Consider the following 26,500-nt stretch of genomic DNA (forward strand, 5'->3'; position numbering starts at 1 on the left):
TGCAATAAGAGTCACACAACATAAGTACATGTACAAAACCGACATGGAGAAGTAGGCTCATGGACCCCCAAGTCTCTCACCTCCAGCCTGGCCCTTCTCTGTCCCCTCCTCTCCAGTCCCAGCATCCTCTGTCTTGGTAGTGGAACTTGTCTCCTTGTTATTCTCCCCCTCTGCTGCACTTTCTGACTTCTCTCCTTCAGTCGTCGGCTTGGACTGATCCGTTTCGTTGCGTTTACCTTTCAGCCGCTCCATAATTTCCTCTAAATAGACAGAAAATAAGTTTACACCTGGGATCTCACTGCTATGGTTTTTAGATAACTGACCAGTGGGGTCCCAGCCCCTAGATATCAGAACTGTGAGACACCAACTATAATCCTGTGGTCATGTGGGGGCGTTAGGTGAAGCTCCCTGTATACCCCCCCCCCTCCTCCTCAGTGCAGGCCCTCACCATTGACCACAGACAGGTAAGAGCTGTTGTTGCCCTTGGCTTTGTTAGTCAGCTCCTCGGTGATGTCCATGTGCCGGTGGATCTCCTCCCGCAGATCCTCCAGGATCTTACAGAGGTCGGTCTCATAGTGCGTCTTGTCCAGGCAGTCCATTAGCTCCTCCAGCTGTGGCTTGGTGCTATAGTACCAGATCTTCTTCTCCTTCTCAGAGTCTTCTTCTCTACAGACAGAACATAGAAAAAAAGAAGCATCAGGCTCTCTGCAGCGGAGGCTCCTGCCTTCTGGAAATGGTAGCTTTAACTCCTTCGCTGCCAAGGGGTTTACTACACTCTGCCCTTCCGATAGCTAGGACCGTTTTCACATTTTTGATACATACAAATAGAGCCCAATACACACTAACCTTCCCATACCCCTATACAACCCCAATTCCAATGAAGTTGGATAAAACATAAATAAAAGCAGAATACGATGATTTACAAACCTATACTCAACTGAATACAAAGACAAGATATTTAATGTGCTAATGAATAAACTTTATCTGTTTTTTTGCAAATAATCTCTCATTGTGAATTGGATGCAACAGAGATTCTGGCTTTTAGATTTTGCGCTGATCATACGGACCATCCTTTTCCTCTTTGGCTCGGAGGACACGACGTCCACTATTTCCAAAAACAATGTGAAGTGCGGACTGGCCAGACCACAGGACACTTTCCTGCTTTGCGTCAGTCCGTCTCAGGCCCGGAGAGGCCGGTGGTGTTTGTGGGTATTACTGATATACGGGTTTCGCTTTGCATGGCGGAGCTTTCACTTGCACTTGTAGATGTAGCAACGTACGGTGTTCACTGACAACGGTTTTCTGAAGTATTCCTAAGCCCATGTACCAGTAATATCCATTACAGAATGTTGTTGGTTTTTAAAGCAGAGCCACCTCAGGAATTGTAGGTCACGGCCATTTAATGCTGGTTTTCGGCCTTGCGGAGATTTGTCCGGATTCTCTGAAGCTTTTGACCACATTATGGACTGTAGACGATGAGATCCCTAAACTTCTTGCAATTGTACTTTCTTAAACTGTTGGACTATTGGCTCACAACATGGTGACCCTCGCTGGACTGAGTCTTTTGGGGATGCCCACTTTATACCCAGTCATGCCCCTCACCTGTTTCCAGTTAACCTGTTCACCTCTGGAATACTCCAAACAGCAGTTTTTTGAGCATTCCCAGTGTTTTGTTGCTCGTGTCCCAGCTTTTCTGGAATGTGTTGCAGCCATCAAATTCAACATGAGTGAATATTTGCAAAAAAAGCCCCCAAAATGTATCCGTTTGAACATGAAATATCTTGTCTTTGTAGTGTATTCAATTGAATATAGGTTGAAAAGAATTTGCAAATCATCGAATACTGCTTTATCTGTTTTACACAACGTCCCATCTTCATTGGAATAGGAGTTGTATGTGGACAGCTGCCATATTGTCAATGATCACTTATACCTGATAGATTGCCTGGTGGCTACAGCTATCTTGATGGGACAGCCATGTGTGAAATATAAAGTAAATGCATTAGATCCTGCCCTTGTGTCTGACGTTCACATCTACACTCCGGGTTACACACAAATACATGTAAAAGTAACAGAATGGGCTGAGTATAGTTCATGTATAGCACAAATTTGAAATCTGGCCCCAAATTGAGTTTTCATAGTGATGACCTCTCCATACGATCTGAAATCTATAAGGGAAGAGAGCGCAACAAGTAATAGGAGCGCCAGAAGCTCCGCTATGCAGTGGACGAGCAGCTCGGCCTCTCTTATTATTGAATAGGATTCTGTGCGAGGTCTGGGTGTCAGATAAGGAGTCCTGTGGATGGGTCAGCAGTATGAAAATTCAATTTGGGGCCTGGAAAATCCCTTTACATACTGCAGACTCCAGCTCCTGCCCTACCAAAACCTACGTTTAATAGTGTGGAACATATGGTGTGTAAATATTATATATGTTATATAGACACACATATACACATACACACAACCACCGGCATGCAACTTTCAGCAAACACTGAGTATAAATTAAAAATTTCATAAAAGATAAAACATGGGTCCAAACTGCTCACCAAAATCTCATCTCACAACCACAAGATTTGTAAGGCAATGTTCACATCTGCACTGGAGTCTCCATAACAGTATCCGCTTGAAAATCCTCCACCAAGGACAGCCAATGGGGTCCGTATACTGTGTGTAACTGCTTATCTGTCCGTTGTTCTGATCCTCTGATTATGTTAGGAGCTCATACATACCACACTGCTTTACATTACAAATGTGGGGGCTACAAATCACTAAAACTGCAGGAATGCACCAACCAATTCTTGCAGGCATGAAACTGGGGATTACACAGGAATATTCTTTCCATCCTTGATACAACGTATAATTCTAATAAATAAATCTCTAAACCCAAGTAAATATATAGGGCTGCATTCAGATGAGGCTTTATTACTCCAGAATTAGGAATATAACACCTGAACCATCCATGTGTCCTCAGTTCCGGTATTACAAGTAACACAAGATCCTGATAAAACGTAGGAGGTGTCGGAGTATTGTCCGTAATATGGGAGGGGTCGCTCCTCTCTACTGACTTCTATCACTAGAGAAACAATGAGCAGATTTTACACTAAAAATTGGGTGTGAATATGATCAGAAGAATGCGAAATGTGAACTTTATTGGTGCTTGTGTATATGTGGCTTAGGTGTTAAGTGAGACTTTGACAATATGACCAATGTGCTGGTAGGCAATGACCAAATGTCCATGTTACTCACAGTCATCCCCCCCCCCCTCATCACTACCTACCAATGGTCCAATTATCATCTTAAATAATTACCTGCAGGAAAACAAGCTGAGGACTACATACATTCAGCTGCCACAGGGGGAAGGAGACTGACTGGGAATTCAATGGGGACTATCTATCTACATATCTATCGATCTATATATCTATATTCTATCCATCTATATTCTATCCATCTATATTCTATCTATCTATCTATCTATCTATTTATCTATCCAGCTGCTAGATGGGGGAGGGGGACTACTTACAGTCAGTCTTCTTTCTACTCTGACAGTATAAGACTTCTAGACTTCCATGTGCTGCAGACAAGCAGGGTGGAAGCCATTTCTATTGCCTGTGCTGTAGTAGAGAGAATCACTTATTGGAGACCTGGCTGTGGGGAGGAGGACAGACCAGGTGTCAGTCAGTGTCCGTCAGCTCTCTAGATGTTTGTGCATGTCGCTATATACTGGGAACACCATGTTGTATTATACTGTCTACATAAACACCTGACATATTAAAGTGAATATCGGGGGGCGATAGTATGTAAGCAAATGAACTTCCTGGAGTGTCTTGTCATGTAAGTAACTATCAGAACTTGGTCATGAGCTACTTTTAATCAAGTCCTTGTCTGGTGCAAGGCATACCGTATTTTTCGGACTATAAAACGCACTTTTCTCTCTATAAAATTTGGGAGGAAAATGGGGAGTGCGTCTTATGAATGCATCCCCCCACTCCTGCCACCGCCGGCTTCCAGCAGTTGGGCTTCCAGCAGCAGCAGGAGTGGGGAGGATGCTGCAGACCCTGGACTTGATCTGGCAGTGCAAACCCTCCACGGCATCCGCCATGCTATTACAGCAGACGCCGGCCATTACGTATGTACAGCGGAAACTCAGAGCTAATGCCCGCAATCAGGGTCCACTCTGATTGTGGGCATTGCTACCTGTGAGCCCCTGGGCTGGTGGGTACCTTGTTTGTTGCAGGCTGGCTCCTGCATGACAAGTTCACCGGAGCTGACCTGTTCCTGTGACAGTCAGGAGCCTAATGAAGGCTATAACTAGCCTCAATAGTAATGTACAGTCGCCCATAGACTGCAATACAGTTGGACTGCAGCCTATGGGATTTGCAATCAAATGATTGCAGGTTCAAGACCCATAGGGGGGGCTAATAAAATAGGGGAAAAAAAAAAAAAAAAAACCTGAAAAGTTCTAAATCACTCCCCTTTCCCTAGAATACATATAAATGTAGAAAATTACTGTGAAACACATACACATTAGGTATCCCAAAGTCTGAAAATGCCCGATCTACAAACTTAGAAAATATGAATGAATCAAAAGTGCAGAACTGCTGTTTTTTTCACCATTTCGCCTCTGAGTTGAATAAATAGTGATCAAAGCAAAAAGGTAAAACTAAAAAGTACACCTGACTGCGCAAAATCAGCCGTCCTCTGCACCCCCGTACAGTGTCAGGGTCACCTCTCAATGTGCAGCTAAAACTCCCATATATTAAATATTTTACCAGTTTTTGCTTCAAAATTTCGCTACTTTCCGCCTCTAAAACCTGGGTGCGTCATACAGTCCAATACTCATATTGGACTCCTATGCACACAGAAGAAAAACGGGATTTCTTCCGAACGGCGGCGCGGAGAAGACATCTAAAGGTAGGAGAAGAATAGACTTTCTTAAGGCTATTCCTACCTGTTAAGGAGAACAAAATGGGAATCCAACTATTGGATCCCTTTAAAGAGTCTCTGGAGAACCTCTTTATTCTCACCATCATCATTATTTACATGCCAAGGATATAAACCCGTCCTGCCCATGTTTTGTTCCCACAGTTGGGCATTTGTTACAGTGTGTCAAGTTATACAATCCCTTGAAAGATAAGCAGCAGACATAAAAATCTCTCCAGTCCGGTTATGTTACTGCAATGTATGATGAGGGTAATGTGTCAGAGGTATACAAGGTGCTGCAGGTTAGTAGGACTACTAATGTGGGTTATGAGGGCACCGGGACCAACAGGGCATTACCCAATAGTCCAGCACTTCCAGACTCTGGCAGCAGGGGGGGGGATTTTGTGTCCATGCAAAAAAAACGTTTTCACAACAGAGAGGCCGCATATGGACACTGGCGGTTTGCTTTAAAAACCCTTTTAAATTAATGGGCTTTTAAACTGACCGCCGGCAATCCGTTCCTATGGAAGTTTTTCCAGGGATTTTAGGCAGAAACCCAAAGGGCGGACAGCGGTGCAAGTGTGAACGTTGCATTAGTCAATGGGTTTCATTAAAATAAAAAAAAACTGACCATTTGTGTCAGGGAGGGTTCACACCTGCGCCCGTCTCCGCTTTAGGCAATCTGGTGGGTTTCCGTCTTCTGTCCCAAGAAACTGGCCAGGGGACGGAAACCCGGCAGTCAGTTTTGAAACCCATTCACTTGAACAGGTTTGCAAAGTGTCCGTCCGTGAGCGTCTTCTTCCTGTCCGCAGCGAAACCATTTTTTTTTTTTTTTTACTGGACACAAAGTCCTGCATGTCCGACTTTGTTTCTGGTTAAAAAAAACGGTTTCGCTGCAGAGAAGCACAAGACAAGTTAATGGGTTTGAAAATTGACTGTCGGGACTCCGCCCCCTGACCAGTTTCTCGGGCAGAAAACGAAAACCCGCCGGATTGCCTAAAGCGGAGACGGGCGCAGGTGTGAACCTGCCCTCAGTTTGTGACCAATCCATGTCTTTTCTTTCTCCCCCTTCTGCTGAGCATGGGCAGAGAGAGAAACTGATTGCAGAATGGACACAAACTGATTGCTATTAGTATGTGATTAGTTTTCCATAGACCTCAATGTTGGAAAATCTGGAATCCTTATTTTCCGTAGGAGATAAAGTCCTGCAAGTTTTACTTTTCTCCCCACACGAAAAAAAGCTGAAACCAGATGGAAACGGCACTATCTGATACAAGCGGATTACTTTTAAAACCTATTGAAATCAATGGGCTTTAATCCGGACAGTTCGAAATCAGTTTTTGAAGATTTCAAATACTGATTTCGAACGGATTTGCAGAACGCAGATGTGAACAGGGCCTAAGTGTGACATCTGAGCAGCATTGGCTGTATTCCTATTCCTCACAGCTGTAGATTTCTTCCCATGTATCAGTCTGCAGCACTGACAGGATTATATAGGTTATGCTCGATTCACATCTGCGTTCCAGGAAAAATGCAGAGAGAAAAGTGCTGCAAACAGAGTGGAAACCACACGGACCCCATTATAGTCTGTGGGATCTGTGGGTTTCCTAAAGCAACCCGCTTTTAGGGGTCCTTCCCCAACGTAAACCCATGCGCAGATGTGAATCAAACCTTAGATGCAATTGCAGCAAAGCCTCAGGCATGTGCAGGTTTTCTGACTCTGACACGTTGCTGTCAGTGAATAGACACAACCAGATGCCAAGACTCCACTCTGTTGGCTTTGATACAATCATAGTAGATGTGTCCATTCACTGAGAGGAAGCAGAGGTCTTGATTTTCTATGGTACTGAACACTTGTCCCCTCTTTTCCACTTACATGATGATCCTTCTGTTGAGGAACCAGTACTTCCTCCGGTGCCGGTCGTATCCGATGGGCTCATGCCTTATGTACGGCTTGTTTTTTTGGATTTCAGCAATGCAGTCACTAACGCCAGATACCTTGTGGGCCACACAAACCTCGCACTGCCATTCATCCTCCGGGACCTCTTCCAGAGGCGGTTTGACGCACTCCAAGTGGTAGACGGCTGAACACGTCTCACAGCACAGCAAGTCCCCCAGTTTATGACACACGCGGCAGTGGTCGTCGTACTGAATCACTCCTTCAGACATTAACTCCTCGCGGGCCATGTTGGTGGTTAGAAACTGATCCACCAAGAAGAGCAGAACCTGCACTTTGTTCTCAATGGGTCCATAGGGGTAATCATCCATCTCCTGGTAGGGAAGCACATGGTGGTATTCCTTGTCACTCTCGCAGTAGACGCGGAGGACCTCCGGCCATGTCATACCATCTATGAAGTACAAGGTAGAATTGACGCTGTCCTTTAGGTCGGCTGGTCCAAAGGTAGTATTGGAGGTGTCCTCCTCTCGGAGAACAGCTTTCAGGAGAGCAATGTGAGTTTCGGCCATTAGGGTGCACTGCTCCTGACTGACTAGGGCGGTGCAAAAGTCCTCAAAGCGAAATGGAGAGAGTCGGAGCACTGTACCAAAGGTCCTTAGCACCTCATAGATGGCAATGACGTTCAGCAAGTGCTCGCTCGGCAGCAGCAAGTCCTCAGAGGACTTAGGAAACTCCAGCATAGGGACATCCTTCTCCTCAAAGATGGGGGAGCGAGGACGGTGAACGCGGGGTTTTCTCCTTCCTGTTAAAACAACAAAGAAATAAAGATCAGAAGATTTATGGTATTGGCTGGCCTGGAGCCCTATGGGGTTTATGGCACTCACCCATGGTGGTCACCTGCAGCATAGCACTGCTTAAAGGCTCATTACACCTAATTATTAATAAACTGCAGAATTAACCCCTGTCTGGCTAATAAGCAATGAAAAATCCAGAATCAAGAGGGGCTTAGGCCACGGAGTGTGTCCAAGCAATGCTATGTTATATGATTACTACATGGTTATGGAAAGTAGAGGAAGGGGAAAGATGCGGGAAAGGAAGGAAAAGGACAGAGAAGAAATAAAGAAAGAGGCGAGAAAAGAAGAGAGAGACAGGAAGGAAGAAAATAAAGAAGAGAGGGAGGAGGAAGATGATGAAGATACAGGGAGGAGGAAAAGACTGATCTGTATAGAAAATAAGAGGAAATGTCAAAGATGTCACTGGACCAGCACCAGAACCATTCCTGATATGTAGACTCCTGTAAGACCCTAACCTCTACATCAGCTTGGGGGCGCTGTACTCAGCATCTGGGGATCTGCAGTTTCACCTTTTGCAGCCTTCCTAAAATCCAACATTCCCCTCGGAGCAGAATGACACAAGTTCAGATGCAAAAGTCTGTCTTGTTGAGGGCGCCCTGCAGGATTATAGACCAATCTCCATAGTGGCATAGTGGGGGCACCAGAGGTCGACCCCCCACACACACCATCCTGGTGAAACCAGAGCTCCTCTTATAAACTGCCCCCTTTACTGCTTAGAATTTATATAACATCTCACAGCACAGTCCGGCCATGAGGTGTGAATACGGCTGAGCACAAGGCCTGGTATACAGTGCGGAAGGAGGTCTAGTATACACAAGGCCTGGTATACAGTGCGGGAGGAGGCCTGGTATACAGTGCGGGAGGTGATCTGGTATACACAAGGCCTGGTATACAGTGGGGGAGGAGGATGAGGCAATCACCCCAACCATATACCACCAGCGCCAGGGAGGGGAACATGCTCAGCAAGGTGTATCCTGTGTTCAGGGGAATCAAGGAAATTATTTGTTGCAGGCCAAGAGCACTAAGTGGCTGCCCTGTCCTGTTCACAGAGGTGGGGGTTTGTTACAGTGTATCAGTGCAGGCAGGAGCACAACTGTTCTTCAGGATGTACCTACAAGGTAGCAATCTCTCTCAGTCCCATAGAAGTGAATGGAGGAGTAGCCACACACGTGCACCCCCACTCCACTCACAGGGCACTCACGGGCGGCCAGTAATGGTGACTGGTGAGTGACCTGTACACACTAATGATATGAGGAGGGGGCCAGGCCCACCAGGCAATATGACAGCAGAGCATGCAGAGCAACAATATTGTTAAGAATATTATTATTCTCATCCTCAAGGTGAGGGGGCTGTAATATTATTATTATTATTTGGGTGAGGGGGCTGTAATATTATTATTATTATTATTATTATTATTCGGGTGAGGGGGCTGTAATATTATTATTATTATTTAGGTGAGGGGGCTGTAATATTATTATTATTATTCAGGTGAGGGGGCTGTAATATTATTATTACTCGGGTGAGGGGGATGTAATATTATTTGGGTGAGGGGCTGTAATATTATTATTATTCAGGTGAGGGGGCTGTAATATTATTATCATTATTCAGGTGAGCGGGCTGTAATATTATTATTCAGGTGAGGGGGCTGTAATATTATTATTCGGGTGAGGGGGCTGTAATATTATTATTATTATTCGGGTGAGGGGGCTGTAATATTATTATTATTCAGGTGAGGGGGCTGTAATATTATTATTATTCAGGTGAGGGGGCTGTAATATTATTATTCAGGTGAGGGGGCTGTAATATTATTAGTATTATTTAGGTGAGGGGTCTGTAATATTATTATTATTCGGGTGAGGGGGCTGTAATATTATTATTATTATTTAGGTGAGGGGGCTGTAATATTATTATTATTCGGGTGAGGGGGATGTAATATTATTATTATTCGGGTGAGGGGGCTGTAATATTATTATTATTCGGGTGAGGGGGCTGTAATATTATTATTATTCGGGTGAGGGGGCTGTAATATTATTATTATTCGGGTGAGGGGGCTGTAATATTATTATTATTCGGGTGAGGGGGCTGTAATATTATTATTATTATTCGGGTGAGGGGGCTGTAATATTATTATTATTATTCGGGTGAGGGGGCTGTAATATTATTATTATTCGGGTGAGGGGGCTGTAATATTATTATTATTCGGGTGAGGGGGCTGTAATATTATTATTATTCGGGTGAGGGGGCTGTAATATTATTATTATTCGGGTGAGGGGGCTGTAATATTATTCAGGTGAGGGGGCTGTAATATTATTATTATTTGGGTGAGGGGGATGTAATATTATTAGTATTATTTACGTGAGGGGGGCTGTAATATTATTATTATTATTATTATTATTCGGGTGAGGGGGCTGTAATATTATTATTATTCAGGTGAGGGGGCTGTAATATTATTATTCAGGTGAGGGGGCTGTAATATTATTATTATTCAGGTCAAGGGGCTGTAATATTATTATTATTATTTAGGTGAGGGGGCTGTAATATTATTAGTATTATTTAGGTGAGGGGGCTGTAATATTATTATTATTCGGGTGAGGGGGATGTAATATTATTATTCGGGTGAGGGGGATGTAATATTATTATTATTCAGGTGAGGGGGCTGTAATATTATTATTATTTGGGTGAGGGGGATGTAATATTATTAGTATTATTTACGTGAGGGGGGCTGTAATATTATTATTATTATTATTATTCGGGTGAGGGGGCTGTAATATTATTATTATTCAGGTGAGGGGGCTGTAATATTATTATTATTCAGGTGAGGGGGCTGTAATATTATTATTATTCAGGTGAGGGGGCTGTAATATTATTATTCAGGTGAAGGGGCTGTAATATTATTATTATTATTATTTATGTGAGGGGGCTGAAATATTATTATTATTATTTGGGTGAGGGGGATGTAATATTATTATTCGGGTGAGGGGGCTGTAATATTATTATTATTCGGGTGAGGGGGCTGTAATATTATTATTCAGGTGAGGGGGCTGTAATATTATTATTTGGGTGAGGGGGCTGTAATATTATTATTATTATTTGGGTGAGGGGGCTGTAATATTATTATTATTATTTGGGTGAGGGGGGCTGTAATATTATTATTATTATTATTCAGGTGAGGGGGCTGTAATATTATTATTATTATTATTATTATTATTCAGGTGAGGGGGCTGTAATATTATTATTATTTAGGTGAGGGGGCTGTAATATTATTAGTATTATTTAGGTGAGGGGGCTGTAATATTATTATTATTCAGGTGAGGGGGATGTAATATTATTATTCGGGTGAGGGGGCTGTAATATTATTATTATTCAGGTGAGGGGGCTGTAATATTATTATTATTTGGGTGAGGGGGATGTAATATTATTAGTATTATTTACGTGAGGGGGGCTGTAATATTATTATTATTATTCGGGTGAGGGGGCTGTAATATTATTATTATTCAGGTTAGGGGGCTGTAATATTATTATTCAGGTGAGGGGGCTGTAATATTATTATTATTATTTACGTGAGGGGGGCTGTAATATTATTATTATTATTCGGGTGAGGGGGCTGTAATATTATTATTATTCAGGTGAGGGGGCTGTAATATTATTATTATTCAGGTGAGGGGGCTGTAATATTATTATTATTCAGGTGAGGGGGCTGTAATATTATTATTCAGGTGAGGGGGCTGTAATATTATTATTATTCAGGTGAAGGGGCTGTAATATTATTATTATTATTATTTAGGTGAGGGGGCTGTAATATTATTAGTATTATTTAGGTGAGGGGGCTGTAATATTATTAGTATTATTTAGGTGAGGGGGCTGTAATATTATTATTATTTGGGTGAGGGGATGTAATATTAGTATTATTTACGTGAGGGGGGCTGTAATATTATTATTATTCGGGTGAGGGGGCTGTAATATTATTATTATTCGGGTGAGGGGGCTGTAATATTATTATTATTCAGGTGAGGGGGCTGTAATATTATTATTATTCAGGTCAAGGGGCTGTAATATTATTATTATTTATGTGAGGGGGCTGTAATATTATTATTATTTATGTGAGGGGGCTGTAATATTATTATTATTATTCGGGTGAGGGGGCTGTAATATTATTATTATTATTCGGGTGAGGGGGCTGTAATATTATTATTCGGGTGAGGGGGCTGTAATATTATTATTATTCGGGTGAGGGGGCTGTAATATTATTATTATTCAGGTGAGGGGGCTGTAATATTATTATTATTCAGGTGAAGGGGCTGTAATATTATTATTATTTATGTGAGGGGGCTGTAATATTATTATTATTATTCGGGTGAGGGGGCTGTAATATTATTATTATTCGGGTGAGGGGGCTGTAATATTATTATTATTCGGGTGAGGGGGCTGTAATATTATTATTCAGGTGAGGGGGCTGTAATATTATTATTATTCGGGTGAGGGGGCTGTAATATTATTATTATTCGGGTGAGGGGGCTGTAATATTATTATTATTTGGGTGAGGGGGGCTGTAATATTAGCTGTAATATTATTATTCAGGTGAGGGGGCTGTATTATTATTATTATTATTATTCAGGTGAGGGGGCTGTATTATTATTATTATTATTATTCAGGTGAGGGGGCTGTAATATTATTATTATTATTTAGGTGAGGGGGCTGTAATATTATTAGTATTATTTAGGTGAGGGGGCTGTAATATTATTATTATTCGGGTGAGGGGGATGTAATATTATTATTCGGGTGAGGGGGCTGTAATATTATTATTATTATTCAGGTGAGGGGGCTGTAATATTATTATTATTATTCGGGTGAGGGGGCTGTAATATTATTATTATTCAGGTGAGGGGGCTGTAATATTATTATTATTATTATTATTATTATTCAGGTGAGGGGGCTGTAATATTATTATTATTATTTAGGTGAGGGGGCTGTAATATTATTATTATTCGGGTGAGGGGGATGTAATATTATTATTCGGGTGAGGGGGCTGTAATATTATTATTATTATTCAGGTGAGGGGGCTGTAATATTATTATTATTATTCGGGTGAGGGGGCTGTAATATTATTATTATTCGGGTGAGGGGGCTGTAATATTATTATTATTCGGGTGAGGGGGCTGTAATATTATTATTATTCAGGTGAGGGGGCTGTAATATTATTATTATTTGGGTGAGAGGGATGTAATAATATTAGTATTTGGGTGAGGGGGACGTAATATTATTAGTATTATTTACGTGAGGGGGGCTGTAATATTATTATTATTATTCGGGTGAGGGGGCTGTAATATTATTATTATAATTTAGGTGAGGGGGCTGTAATATTATTATTATTATTTAGGTGAGGGGGCTGTAATATTATTATTATTATTATTTGGGTGAGGGGGCTGTAATATTATTATTATTCGGGTGAGGGGGCTGTAATATTATTATTTGGGTGAGGGGGCTGTAATATTATTATCATTCGGGTGAGGGGGCTGTAATATTATTATTCAGGTGAGGGGGATGTAATATTATTATTATTATTTAGGTGAGGGGGCTGTAATATTATTATTATTATTATTTGGGTGAGGGGGCTGTAATATTATTATCATTCGGGTGAGGGGGCTGTAATATTATTATTCGGGTGAGGGGGCTGTAATATTATTATTATAATTTAGGTGAGGGGGCTGTAATATTATTATTATTATTTAGGTGAGGGGGCTGTAATATTATTATTATTATTATTTGGGTGAGGGGGCTGTAATATTATTATTATTTGGGTGAGGGGGCTGTAATATTATTATTATTCGGGTGAGGGGGCTGTAATATTATTATTTGGGTGAGGGGGCTGTAATATTATTATCATTCGGGTGAGGGGGCTGTAATATTATTATTCAGGTGAGGGGGATGTAATATTATTATTATTATTTAGGTGAGGGGGCTGTAATATTATTATTATTATTATTTGGGTGAGGGGGCTGTAATATTATTATTATTTGGGTGAGGGGGCTGTAATATTATTATTATTCGGGTGAGGGGGCTGTAATATTATTATTTGGGTGAGGGGGCTGTAATATTATTATTTGGGTGAGGGGGCTGTAATATTATTATTTGGGTGAGGGGGCTGTAATATTATTATTTGGGTGAGGGGGCTGTAATATTATTATTTGGGTGAGGGGGCTGTAATATTATTATTTGGGTGAGGGGGCTGTAATATTATTATTTGGGTGAGGGGGCTGTAATATTATTATTCAGGTGAGGGGGATGTAATATTATTATTTTTATTCTCCTGGTAATGGCTGCAGTTCCGTCCCCGGCCGCTGGGGGCGCTCTCCACCCTCTGAGCCCAGTGCTGCTCTCCCCCTGCCCTCAGTGTCCCGGCCTGTAGGTGGCGCTCACCCGGGGTGCTGCTGCTGTACGTGCTGTGGCTCCTGAAGCTGCTGTCCGTGCAGTAACTGGCGTCATCATCGTCGTCGATCTCCTCGTCCAGGTCTTGTCGGTAGTCGTCGTCATCGATATCGTCGACCTCTTCTATGTCTTCCTCGTCCCGTCGCTCGTCGGGCTCCTCGTCGTCGTCGCTCTCGTGGTCGTCGTAGACCACCTTGCTGGGGGTCCGGCCTGCTCCTGGCCTGCCTCCTCGGCCTCTCCTGCCCCGGCCGCCCTGCCCTCCTCTCCTCCGGCGCCCCCGGGGAGGCGGGGAACTGCTGGTGTCTCCGTGCAGTGCCCAGCGACCGCGGCTGCTGATGCCCCGAAGTCTGGAGCGAAGTCCGGCCGTGGGGCCCGGGGAGGTGTCGGCGGGCGGCAGAGCTGGGGTCTTAGGCGGCCTGCCCCGCCGCCCCCTCATGCTGAGGCCTCTGGAGCGGAGAAGATTCTGGCGGGCGAACAAAAAGGGGAAGCCGGGGAGCGGGCACTGGTGGCGGTAGGGTCCCGGAGAGAGGGGGTGGTGCCCGGGCCGGCAGACACGGTACGTTCAGTCACAGGTGGCGGTGCCTGGCTCCGTATCCGCCGCGGCCGCCATCTTACCCTCTCCCTCAACTGGAAGAGCCAGGCCGGAGTCACGTGACGGCGGGAAAGCTGCGGACAGCTCCTCCTGGCGGCGGAACCTCGGGAACTACAGCGCTGCCTGTGCTCAACAGTGTAATAGCCAGGGGAACCCCAATAACCTGTGTAATAACCAGGGGGACCCCGAGAATCTCATAGAATAATCAAGAGGTTCCCCAATAACCTGTGTACTAACCAGGGGAACCCCGAGAGTCTCATAGAATAATCAAGAGGTTCCCCAATAACCTGTGTAATAACCAGGGGGACCCCGAGAATCTCATAGAATAATCAAGAGGTTCCCCAATAACCTGTGTAATAACCAGGGGGACCCCAAGAATCTGATAGAATAATCAAGGGGTTCCCCAATAACCTGTGTAATAACAGGGGAACCCCAAGAGTCTGATAGATCAAGGGGTTCCCCAATAACCTGTTTAATAATCAGGGGGACCCCAAGAATCTGATAGAAAAATCAATAACCTGTATAATAACCGGGGGAACCCCAAGAATCTGATAGAATAATCAAGGGGTTCCCCAATAACCTGTGTAATAATCAGGGGGACCCCAATAATCTGATAGAATAATCAAGGGGTTCCCCAATAACCTGTGTAATAATCAGGGGGACCCCAATAATCTGATAGAAAGATCAATAACCTGTGTAATAACCAGGGGAACCCCAAGAATCTTATAGAATAATCAATAACCTGTGTAATAACCAGGGGAACCCCAAGCATCTGATAGAAAGATCAAGGGGTTCCCCAATAACCTGTGTAATAATCAGGGGGACCCCAAGAATCTGATAGAATAATCAATAACCTGTGTAACAACCAGGGGAACCCCAAGAATCTCATAGAATAATCAAGGGGTTCCCCAATAACTTGTGTAATAACCAGGGGAACCCCAAGAATCTAATAGAATAATCAAGGGGTTCCCCAATAACCTGTGTAATAATCTGATAGAAAGATCAATAACCTGTGTAATAACCAGGGGAACCCCAAGAATCTTATAGAATAATCAATAACCTGTGTAATAACCAGGGGAACCCCAAGCATCTGATAGAAAGATCAAGGGGTTCCCCAATAACCTGTGTAATAATCAGGGGGACCCCAAGAATCTGATAGAATAATCAATAACCTGTGTAACAACCAGGGGAACCCCAAGAATCCCATAGAATAATCAAGGGGTTCCCCAATAACTTGTGTAATAACCAGGGGAACCCCAAGAATCTAATAGAATAATCAAGGGGTTCCCCAATAACCTGTTTAATAATCAGGGGGACCCCAAGAATCTGATAGAATAAGGGGTTTCCAATAACCTGTGTAATAATCAAGGGGTCGCAAAGACCAATATATTAATCAGCAGGACTCCAATAACGTGTAATATCATGGAGAATTAATCGCATGTGTAATATTCAAATAATGGGATCTCAAAAATCTGGTATAATAAAGGAGCCCCAATAACCAATGTGATAATCATAGGGGGCCTAAAAAATCAGTGTAGTAATCTGGGGGACCCCAATAACCAATGTCATAAAGGGCCCCAAAAACCAGTATAATAGTCAGAGAGAACCCTAATAACCAGTGTAATAATTTGGGGGAATGGGGCGGCTCAAAATCAGTGTAATAATGAGAAGGGACTCCAATAACCAGTGTAATTATCTGGGGGAGGGGCTAATACTAATTGGGGTTCCAAAACATTAGTGTAATACTAGAGGGAACCCCAAAAATTTAGTGCAATTAGAGGGGATCCCAAATCTAGTGTAATAATCAGTGGAGCCCCAAATATTCTGTGTAATATATCCAGTGAAATAATGAGAGAGGATTCCAAATATTCTGTATAATATATCCAGAGTAATAATAAAGGGGGACCCCAACAATTGTGTATACTATATCCAATGTAATAATCCAAATATTCTGTATATCCCATGTAATAATCAGGAGGACCCCAGATATTCTGTATAATGTATCCAGCGTAATAATAAAAGGGGACCAAATATTCTATATAATATAGCCAATGTAATAATCAGGGGAGATCCCAAATATGCTGTATAATATATCCAGTGTAATAATGAGAGGAGATCTCAGATATCACATATAATACGGTATATCCAGTGTAATAGTGAGAGAGGGTCTCAGATATTCCATATAATACATGCAGTGTAATGACCTGACCTACACAGACAGACAGACATGTAATAATACGATCGGACGGAGTTGTTTATTAACCCTTCCTGTATTACTCCCTGTGACTGGTATAAATAATCGCTGTAGGTGATGTCTTCAGGAGAGGCGGTGTATAGCTCAGTGCTGCCACCTCCCTTACAGCCTGCACATTACTGGTAGTTCTCGTGCTGTAGTCGTGGCCGAGTGGTTAAGGCGATGGACTAGAAATCCATTGGGGTCTCCCCGCGCAGGTTCGAATCCTGCCGACTACGAACCTTTTTCCCGTGCCCATAATTCCTGGCGCCCTCTGCCCGGCACATGATACCCTGTGACTGCCCTCATTGTAGTGTTATAGCCTACATGTTAACTCCTAATGTGCCAGTTTGGGATAACTGTGGACCCCGGACATGTGGGTATATTGTTATGGTGGCTGATAATAGACTGCTCACCTGTGATAACCTGCTATTGTACATGGATGATATTAGAGCTGGCTGACACCTGCTCAGGTCTCTGCTGTTTATTACAATGTTATAGTATACTGTTATAGAAGAAAATGAGATAATAGTGACATCTGCTGGTAAGGGCTGAGAATTGCACGCAAGATTACATGGGGAGAACAGTGCCGGACAGCCCGAGCCTTTGCAGCCCTCCAGGACCTTCAAGAGCTGGTGCTGAGTGTCATCCTGATATTTACTGGGGAGCTCCGAGTCTCAATATATGTTTAGTCTGGAGCTGGGGAGGCTGTGCATCTAGTCTGGAGCTGGGGAGACTGTACATCTAGTCTGGAGCTGGGGAGACTGTACATCTAGTCTGGAGCTGGGGAGACTGTACATCTAGTCTGGAGCTGGGGAGACTGTACATCTAGTCTGGAGCTGGGGAGACTGTGTGTCTAGTCTGGAGCTGGGGAGACTGTACATCTAGTCTGGAGCTGGGGAGACTGTGTGTCTAGTCTGGAGCTGGGGAGACTGTACATCTAGTCTGGAGCTGGGGAGACTGTGTGTCTAGTCTGGAGCTGGGGAGACTGTACATCTAGTCTGGAGCTGGGGAGACTGTGTGTCTAGTCTGGAGCTGGGGAGACTGTACATCTAGTCTGGAGCTGGGGAGACTGTACATCTAGTCTGGAGCTGGGTAGGCTACGCATCTACACTCACCGGCCACTTTATTAGGTACACCTGTCCAACTGCTCGTTGACACTTAATTTCTAATCAGCCAATCACATGGCAGCAACTCAGTGCATTTAGGCATGTAGACATGGTCAAGACAATCTCCTGCAGTTCAAACCGAGCATCAGTATGGGGAAGAAAGGTGATTTGAGTGCCTTTGAACGTGGCATGGTTGTTGGTGCCAGAAGGGCTGGTCTGAGTATTTCAGAAACTGCTGATCTACTGGGATTTTCACGCACAACCATCTCTAGGGTTTACAGAGAATGGTCCGAAAAAGAAAAAACATCCAGTGAGCGGCAGTTCTGTGGGCGGAAATGCGTTGTTGATGCCAGAGGTCAGAGGAGAATGGCCAGACTGGTTCAAGCTGATAGAAAGGCAACAGTGACTCAAATAGCCACCCGTTACAACCAAGGTAGCCAGAAGAGCATCTCTGAACGCCGCACAGTACGTCGAACTTTGAGGCAGATGGGCTACAGCAGCAGAAGACCACACCGGGTGCCACTCCTTTCAGCTAAGAACAGGAAACTGAGGCTACAATTTGCACAAGCTCATCGAAATTGGACAATTGAAGATTGGAAAAACGTTGCCTGGTCTGATGAGTCTCGATTTCTGCTGCGACATTCGGATGGTAGGGTCAGAATTTGGCGTCAACAACATGAAAGCATGGATCCATCCTGCCTTGTATCAACGGTTCAGGCTGGTGGTGGTGGTGTCATGGTGTGGGGAATATTTTCTTGGCACTCTTTGGGCCCCTTGGTACCAATTGAGCATCGTTGCAACGCCAAAGCCTACCTGAGTATTGTTGCTGACCATGTCCATCCCTTTATGACCACAATGTACCCAACATCTGATGGCTACTTTCAGCAGGATAATGCGCCATGTCATAAAGCTGGAATCATCTCAGACTGGTTTCTTGAACATGACAATGAGTTCACTGTACTCCAATGGCCTCCACAGTCACCAGATCTCAATCCAATAGAGCATCTTTGGGATGTGGTGGAACAGGAGATTCGCATCATGGATGTGCCGCCGACAAATCTGCGGCAACTGTGTGATGCCATCATGTCAATATGGACCAAAATCTCTGAGGAATGCTTCCAGCACCTTGTTGAATCTATGCCACGAAGAATTGAGGCAGTTCTGAAGGCAAAAGGGGGTCCAACCCGTTACTAGCATGGTGTACCTAATAAAGTGGCCGGTGAGTGTAGTCTGGAGCTGGGGAGACTGTGCATCTAGTCTGGAGCTGGGGAGACTGTGCATCTAGTCTGGAGCTGGAGAGACTGTGTGTCTAGTCTGGAGCTGGGGAGACTGTACATCTAGTCTGGAGCTGGGGAGACTGTACATCTAGTCTGGAGCTGGGTAGGCTACGCATCTAGTCTGGAGCTGGATAGGCTATGTATCTAGTCTGGAGCTGGAGAGACTGTGCGTCTAGTCTGGAGCTGGGGAGACTGTGCATCTAGACTGGAGCTGGGGAGACTGTGCATCTAGACTGGAGCTGGGGAGACTGTGCATCTAGTCTGGAGCTGGGGAGACTGTGCATCTAGTCTGGAGCTGGGGAGACTGTGTATCTAGTCTGGAGCTGGGGAGGCTATGCATCTAGTCTGGAGCTGGAGAGACTGTGCATCTAGTCTGGAGCTGGGTAGGCTATGTATCTAGTCTGGAGCTGGGGAGACTGTGCATCTAGTCTGGAGCTGGGTAGGCTGTGTATCTAGTCTGGAGCTGGGTAGGCTATGCATCTAGTCTGGAGCTGGGTAGGCTATGCATCTAGTCTGGAGCTGGATAGGCTATGTATCTAGTCTGGAGCTGGATAGGCTATGTATCTAGTCTGGAGCTGGAGAGACTGTGTGTCTAGTCTGGAGCTGGGGAGATTGTGCATCTAGTCTGGAGCTGGATAGGCTATGTATCTAGTCTGGAGCTGGGGAGATTGTGCATCTAGTCTGGAGCTGGATAGGCTATGTATCTAGTCTGGAGCTGGGAAGGCTGTGCATGTAGTCTGGAGCTGGGGAGACTGTGCGTCTAGGCTGGAGCTGGGGAGACTGTGTGTCTAGTCTGGAGCTGGGGTGACTGTGTATCTAGTCTGGAGCTGGGGTGACTGTGTATCTAGTCTGGAGCTGGGGAGACTGTGCATCTAGTCTGGAGCTGGGGAGACTGTGCATCTAGTCTGGAGCTGGGGAGACTGTGTATCTAGTCTGGAGCTGGGGAGACTGTGTATCTAGTCTGGAGCTGGGGAGGCTATGCATCTAGTCTGGAGCTGGGGAGACTATGCATCTAGTCTGGAGCTGGGGAGACTGTGCATCTAGTCTGGAGCTGGGTAGGCTGTGTATCTAGTCTGGAGCTGGGTAGGCTACGCATCTAGTCTGGAGCTGGATAGGCTATGTATCTAGTCTGGAGCTGGATAGGCTATGTATCTAGTCTGGAGCTGGAGAGACTGTGTGTCTAGTCTGGAGCTGGGGAGACTGTGTATCTAGTCTGGAGCTGGGAAGGCTGTGCATGTAGTCTGGAGCTGGGGAGACTGTGCGTCTAGGCTGGAGCTGGGGAGACTGTGTGTCTAGTCTGGAGCTGGGGTGACTGTGTATCTAGTCTGGAGCTGGGGTGACTGTGTATCTAGTCTGGAGCTGGGGAGACTGTGCATCTAGTCTGGAGCTGGGGAGACTGTGTATCTAGTCTGGAGCTGGGGAGACTGTGTATCTAGTCTGGAGCTGGGGAGGCTATGCATCTAGTCTGGAGCTGGGGAGACTATGCATGTAGTCTGGAGCTGGGGAGACTGTGCATCTAGTCTGGAGCTGGGTAGGCTGTGTATCTAGTCTGGAGCTGGGTAGGCTACGCATCTAGTCTGGAGCTGGATAGGCTATGTATCTAGTCTGGAGCTGGATAGGCTATGTATCTTGTCTGGAGCTGGAGAGACTGTGTGTCTAGTCTGGAGCTGGGGAGACTGTGCATCTAGTCTGGAGCTGGATAGGCTATGCATCTAGTCTGGAGCTGGATAGGCTATGTATCTAGTCTGGAGCTGGAGAGACTGTGTGTCTAGTCTGGAGCTGGGGAGACTATGCATCTAGTCTGGAGCTGGATAGGCTATGTATCTAGTCTGGAGCTGGAGAGACTGTGCATCTAGTCTGGAGCTGAGGAGACTGTGCATCTAGTCTGGAGCTGGGGAGACTGTGCATCTAGACTGGAGCTGGGGAGGCTGTGCATCTAGTCTGGAGCTGGGGAGACTGTGTATCTAGTCTGGAGCTGGGGAGACTGTGTATCTAGTCTGGAGCTGGGGAGGCTATGCATCTAGTCTGGAGCTGGAGAGACTGTGCATCTAGTCTGGAGCTGGGTAGGCTATGTATCTAGTCTGGAGCTGGGGAGACTGTGCATCTAGTCTGGAGCTGGGGAGGCTATTTATCTAGTCTGGAGCTGGGGAGGCTATGTATCTAGTCTGGAGCTGGGGAGACTGTGCATCTAGTCTGGAGCTGGGGAGACTGTGTATCTAGTCTGGAGCTGGGGAGGCTATGCATCTAGTCTGGAGCTGGGGAGACTGTGCATCTAGTCTGGAGCTGGGTAGGCTGTGTATCTAGTCTGGAGCTGGGTAGGCTACGCATCTAGTCTGGAGCTGGATAGGCTATGTATCTAGTCTGGAGCTGGATAGGCTATGTATCTAGTCTGGAGCTGGAGAGACTGTGCATCTAGTCTGGAGCTGAGGAGACTGTGCATCTAGTCTGGAGCTGGGGAGACTGTGCATCTAGACTGGAGCTGGGGAGGCTGTGCATCTAGTCTGGAGCTGGGGAGACTGTGTATCTAGTCTGGAGCTGGGGAGACTGTGTATCTAGTCTGGAGCTGGGGAGGCTGTGCATCTAGTCTGGAGCTGGGGAGGCTATTTATCTAGTCTGGAGCTGGGTAGGCTATGTATCTAGTCTGGAGCTGGGGAGACTGTGCATCTAGTCTGGAGCTGGGGAGACTGTGCATCTAGTCTGGAGCTGGGGAGACTGTATCTAGTCTGGAGCTGGGGAGACTGTGTATCTAGTCTGGAGCTGGGGAGGCTATGCATCTAGTCTGGAGCTGGGGAGACTGTGCATCTAGTCTAGAGCTGGGGAGACTGTGCATCTAGTCTAGAGCTGGGGAGACTGTGTATCTAGTCTGGAGCTGGGAAGGCTGTGCATGTAGTCTGGAGCTGGGGAGACTGTGCATCTAGTCTGGAGCTGGATAGGCTATGTATCTAGTCTGGAGCTGGAGAGACTGTGCATCTAGTCTGGAGCTGAGGAGACTGTGCATCTAGTCTGGAGCTGGGGAGGCTGTGCATCTAGTCTGGAGCTGGGGAGACTGTGTATCTAGTCTGGAGCTGGGGAGGCTATGCATCTAGTCTGGAGCTGGAGAGACTGTGCATCTAGTCTGGAGCTGGGTAGGCTATGTATCTAGTCTGGAGCTGGGGAGACTGTGCATCTAGTCTGGAGCTGGGGAGGCTATTTATCTAGTCTGGAGCTGGGTAGGCTATGTATCTAGTCTGGAGCTGGGGAGACTGTGCATCTAGTCTGGAGCTGGGGAGGCTATTTATCTAGTCTGGAGCTGGGTAGGCTATGTATCTAGTCTGGAGCTGGGGAGACTGTGTATCCAGTCTGGAGCTGGGGAGGCTATGCATCTAGTCTGGAGCTGGGGAGACTGTGCATCTAGTCTGGAGCTGGGTAGGCTGTGTATCTAGTCTGGAGCTGGGTAGGCTACGCATCTAGTCTGGAGCTGGATAGGCTATGTATCTAGTCTGGAGCTGGATAGGCTATGTATCTAGTCTGGAGCTGGAGAGACTGTGTGTCTAGTCTGGAGCTGGGGAGACTGTGCATCTAGTCTGGAGCTGGGGAGACTGTGCATCTAGTCTGGAGCTGGATAGGCTATGTATCTAGTCTGGAGCTGGATAGGCTATGTATCTAGTCTGGAGCTGGAGAGACTGTGCATCTAGTCTGGAGCTGGGGAGACTGTACATCTAGTCTAGAGCTGGGGAGACTGTGTGTCTAGTCTGGAGCTGGGGAGACTGTGCATCTAGTCTGGAGCTGGATAGGCTATGTATCTAGTCTGGAGCTGGGGAGACTGTACATCTAGTCTGGAGCTGGAGAGACTGTGTGTCTAGTCTGGAGCTGGGGAGACTGTGCATCTAGTCTGGAGCTGGATAGGCTATGTATCTAGTCTGGAGCTGGAGAGACTGTGCATCTAGTCTGGAGCTGAGGAGACTGTGCATCTAGTCTGGAGCTGGGGAGACTGTGCATCTAGTCCGGAGCTGGGGAGACTGTGCATCTAGTCTGGAGCTGGGGAGACTGTGCATCTAGTCTAGAGCTGGGGAGACTGTGTATCTAGTCTGGAGCTGGGAAGGCTGTGCATGTAGTCTGGAGCTGGGGAGACTGTGCATCTAGTCTGGAGCTGGATAGGCTATGTATCTAGTCTGGAGCTGGAGAGACTGTGCATCTAGTCTGGAGCTGAGGAGACTGTGCATCTAGTCTGGAGCTGGGGAGGCTGTGCATCTAGTCTGGAGCTGGGGAGACTGTGTATCTAGTCTGGAGCTGGGGAGGCTATGCATCTAGTCTGGAGCTGGAGAGACTGTGCATCTAGTCTGGAGCTGGGTAGGCTATGTATCTAGTCTGGAGCTGGGGAGACTGTGCATCTAGTCTGGAGCTGGGGAGGCTATTTATCTAGTCTGGAGCTGGGTAGGCTATGTATCTAGTCTGGAGCTGGGGAGACTGTGCATCTAGTCTGGAGCTGGGGAGGCTATTTATCTAGTCTGGAGCTGGGTAGGCTATGTATCTAGTCTGGAGCTGGGGAGACTGTGTATCCAGTCTGGAGCTGGGGAGGCTATGCATCTAGTCTGGAGCTGGGGAGACTGTGCATCTAGTCTGGAGCTGGGTAGGCTGTGTATCTAGTCTGGAGCTGGGTAGGCTACGCATCTAGTCTGGAGCTGGATAGGCTATGTATCTAGTCTGGAGCTGGATAGGCTATGTATCTAGTCTGGAGCTGGAGAGACTGTGTGTCTAGTCTGGAGCTGGGGAGACTGTGCATCTAGTCTGGAGCTGGGGAGACTGTGCATCTAGTCTGGAGCTGGATAGGCTATGTATCTAGTCTGGAGCTGGATAGGCTATGTATCTAGTCTGGAGCTGGAGAGACTGTGCATCTAGTCTGGAGCTGGGGAGACTGTACATCTAGTCTAGAGCTGGGGAGACTGTGTGTCTAGTCTGGAGCTGGGGAGACTGTGCATCTAGTCTGGAGCTGGATAGGCTATGTATCTAGTCTGGAGCTGGGGAGACTGTACATCTAGTCTGGAGCTGGAGAGACTGTGTGTCTAGTCTGGAGCTGGGGAGACTGTGCATCTAGTCTGGAGCTGGATAGGCTATGTATCTAGTCTGGAGCTGGAGAGACTGTGCATCTAGTCTGGAGCTGAGGAGACTGTGCATCTAGTCTGGAGCTGGGGAGACTGTGCATCTAGTCCGGAGCTGGGGAGACTGTGCATCTAGTCTGGAGCTGGGGAGACTGTGCATCTAGTCTGGAGCTGGGGAGGCTATTTATCTAGTCTGGAGCTGGGTAGGCTATGTATCTAGTCTGGAGCTGGGGAGACTGTGCATCTAGTTTGGTCCTAGAGTAAGCTATAGATGGTGTACAGAGTATCTAGATATGAAATGAGATATGGCTATGGCCTACAGCTAAATCCATAGTAGGTGGGTGAGCCCTTTTAGATGAACTCATAATGTAAAGCACAATAGTAGTCAGGATAAGATAAGACAACATGACTACAATCCCACGGAGACGCTCAGTATCAGCTCTGTCAGGCCGTTTCCATTTGTGGATCTCTGAATGTGGCTGAGAACCAGTTGGGTCTAGGTCATGTTTGGAAGGCTGGTCCCAAAGCTCAGAGATCTTTCATTAGATCCCTGTGGTGGGGTGATGGGGGATGCCAGAGATAGATCCTGTAGGATACTCCCATGACAGTGGATGTTCTGTCCCTTCCATGGAGGATCGGGTTGGTCTGCATCTTCCCTCCACTTTCTATAATGGGATATTGATGAAAATTGTGAAAGTCCCAGAGTACAATAATGGCCAAACAGGTATGGATTTTCCTAAGTCACTTGAGGGAGCTCCTGGAGACTTCCCCCAGTGCAGAGGGTTCTCTCATCTTGTCCTGTAGACTCTCATTCAAGAGCAGATTGAACCAAAAGACATTTTACTAAGCGCAAATCTTCATCGCCTGGTGCTCTAATCCATCTGAGGGCAGTGCCCCAGGTTTCCTTCCAGACAGCCTGGTCAAACACCTCAGCTATTCTTACTTTTCTGGCAGGCCCTTATCTCAAGATCCCCTTGCCAAGAAGGTTCTGAAGGGTTCCTCAAAGCTAAGCCTGTCTTCTATCCCATTCCTCAGTCAGACTTGTCTTTCGTCTAGAAGGGCTTACGTTCTCCTATGAAGCCTCTGGAGGAGGTTGACCCCAAGTTCCTTTTCCTCAGTAACCTTCTTGTTCGTTGTAACCCCTCTCTCAAGGGAAGGGGTGAATTTCAAGACGTCTTGGCTTCTGAACCCTACATCAGTTTCCTGCCTGACAACCACAGGTTGAGGTTTCATCCCAGCTTCACCCCTGAAGTATCCTCCTTTATTAATGTAGATTAGATCTTCTCCCTTCCTAGTCCATCTTCTGATAAAGCCTTAGAGAACCTTTCAATATCTTCAGGAGTCCTTCTCTTTATATCATTTTATAGGTGCCCCTTCACTGATTCTGGCACAGTTGGAATATCTTCTCTAGCCCCCAGCTTTCCTAATAAGTGCTGCTAGTTTTGGTGCCTGATATGCGATTTGGGCTTTGCACTATCAGGAGGGAGTTGTCAGACAGGAGCAGACAAGGGATGTGATTCTGAGCTCTGACACTGAATGGAGCTCCGAATCCCTCCCCGTGCCTGACACCGCCCACTTGACATTATAGAGCCTAAATAGCATACGAGACACCAAACCTATAACTCAGGCACGGTGAGAGGAAACAATTCCAACAGTCCTGGAATCAGTACAGCGACACCTATTAACAGATGCAAAGAATTGGACTTGGAAGTGGTGACCGATCCTCCGACACCAGTGGTATTATATATTGCTAGAAAGCCGACCGTGCGCTAAATTCATTACTGGTATGTGCCCCAAGACAGAGGTATTGGTGCCGATATTTACCACTGTCAGATTTCGAGCAGAATATAATCCCACCAGAGTCAGGTGACATGAAAGGTCCTCTTTAAAAATTTACCTGGATAAATCTGGAAACATTGGGATGGCTGAAAACCCTTTAAGTCTGTTTTCAGGAAGGGACAAGGGCCACCAAGATCTAAAGCTAACCAAGCCAGGTGCAGCAATGAGGATTTTAGGTTTTCTTTTGTGTCCCACGACTTGGATCCACCCATGTCCAGCCCATTTCATTGTCAGAGTAGCCGGACGCCCTGGATCAGGTCTGTAGTTCAGCCTCGTCA

At 45.9% G+C, this 26,500-nt stretch overlaps 1 protein-coding gene and 1 non-coding gene across 2 annotated transcripts in view; one reads left to right on the forward strand and one right to left on the reverse strand.

Moving 5' to 3' along the window:
• The window catches only part of BPTF (bromodomain PHD finger transcription factor), a 35,588-nt gene extending 20,844 nt beyond the window's left edge, over nt 1–14,744 (reverse strand). Inside the window, exons 1-4 of the mRNA XM_075279532.1 lie at nt 14,086–14,744; nt 6,794–7,616; nt 449–666; nt 81–260 (exon numbers count right to left, since the gene is read on the reverse strand). Coding sequence (XP_075135633.1) covers nt 81–260; nt 449–666; nt 6,794–7,616; nt 14,086–14,530 — 1,666 coding nt within the window. The 5' untranslated portion in view covers nt 14,531–14,744. The remainder of the gene's footprint in view (nt 1–80; nt 261–448; nt 667–6,793; nt 7,617–14,085) is intronic.
• A 2,332-nt stretch (nt 14,745–17,076) lies between these two features.
• On the forward strand, nt 17,077–17,158 carry TRNAS-AGA (transfer RNA serine (anticodon AGA)). Its single transcript has one exon. It is a non-coding gene; the product is annotated as a tRNA-Ser (tRNA).
• The last annotated feature ends 9,342 nt before the right edge of the window (nt 17,159–26,500 follow it).

Source organism: Leptodactylus fuscus, chromosome 6 (assembly GCF_031893055.1).
Source record: "Leptodactylus fuscus isolate aLepFus1 chromosome 6, aLepFus1.hap2, whole genome shotgun sequence".
NCBI classification, from domain to species: domain Eukaryota; kingdom Metazoa; phylum Chordata; class Amphibia; order Anura; family Leptodactylidae; genus Leptodactylus; species Leptodactylus fuscus.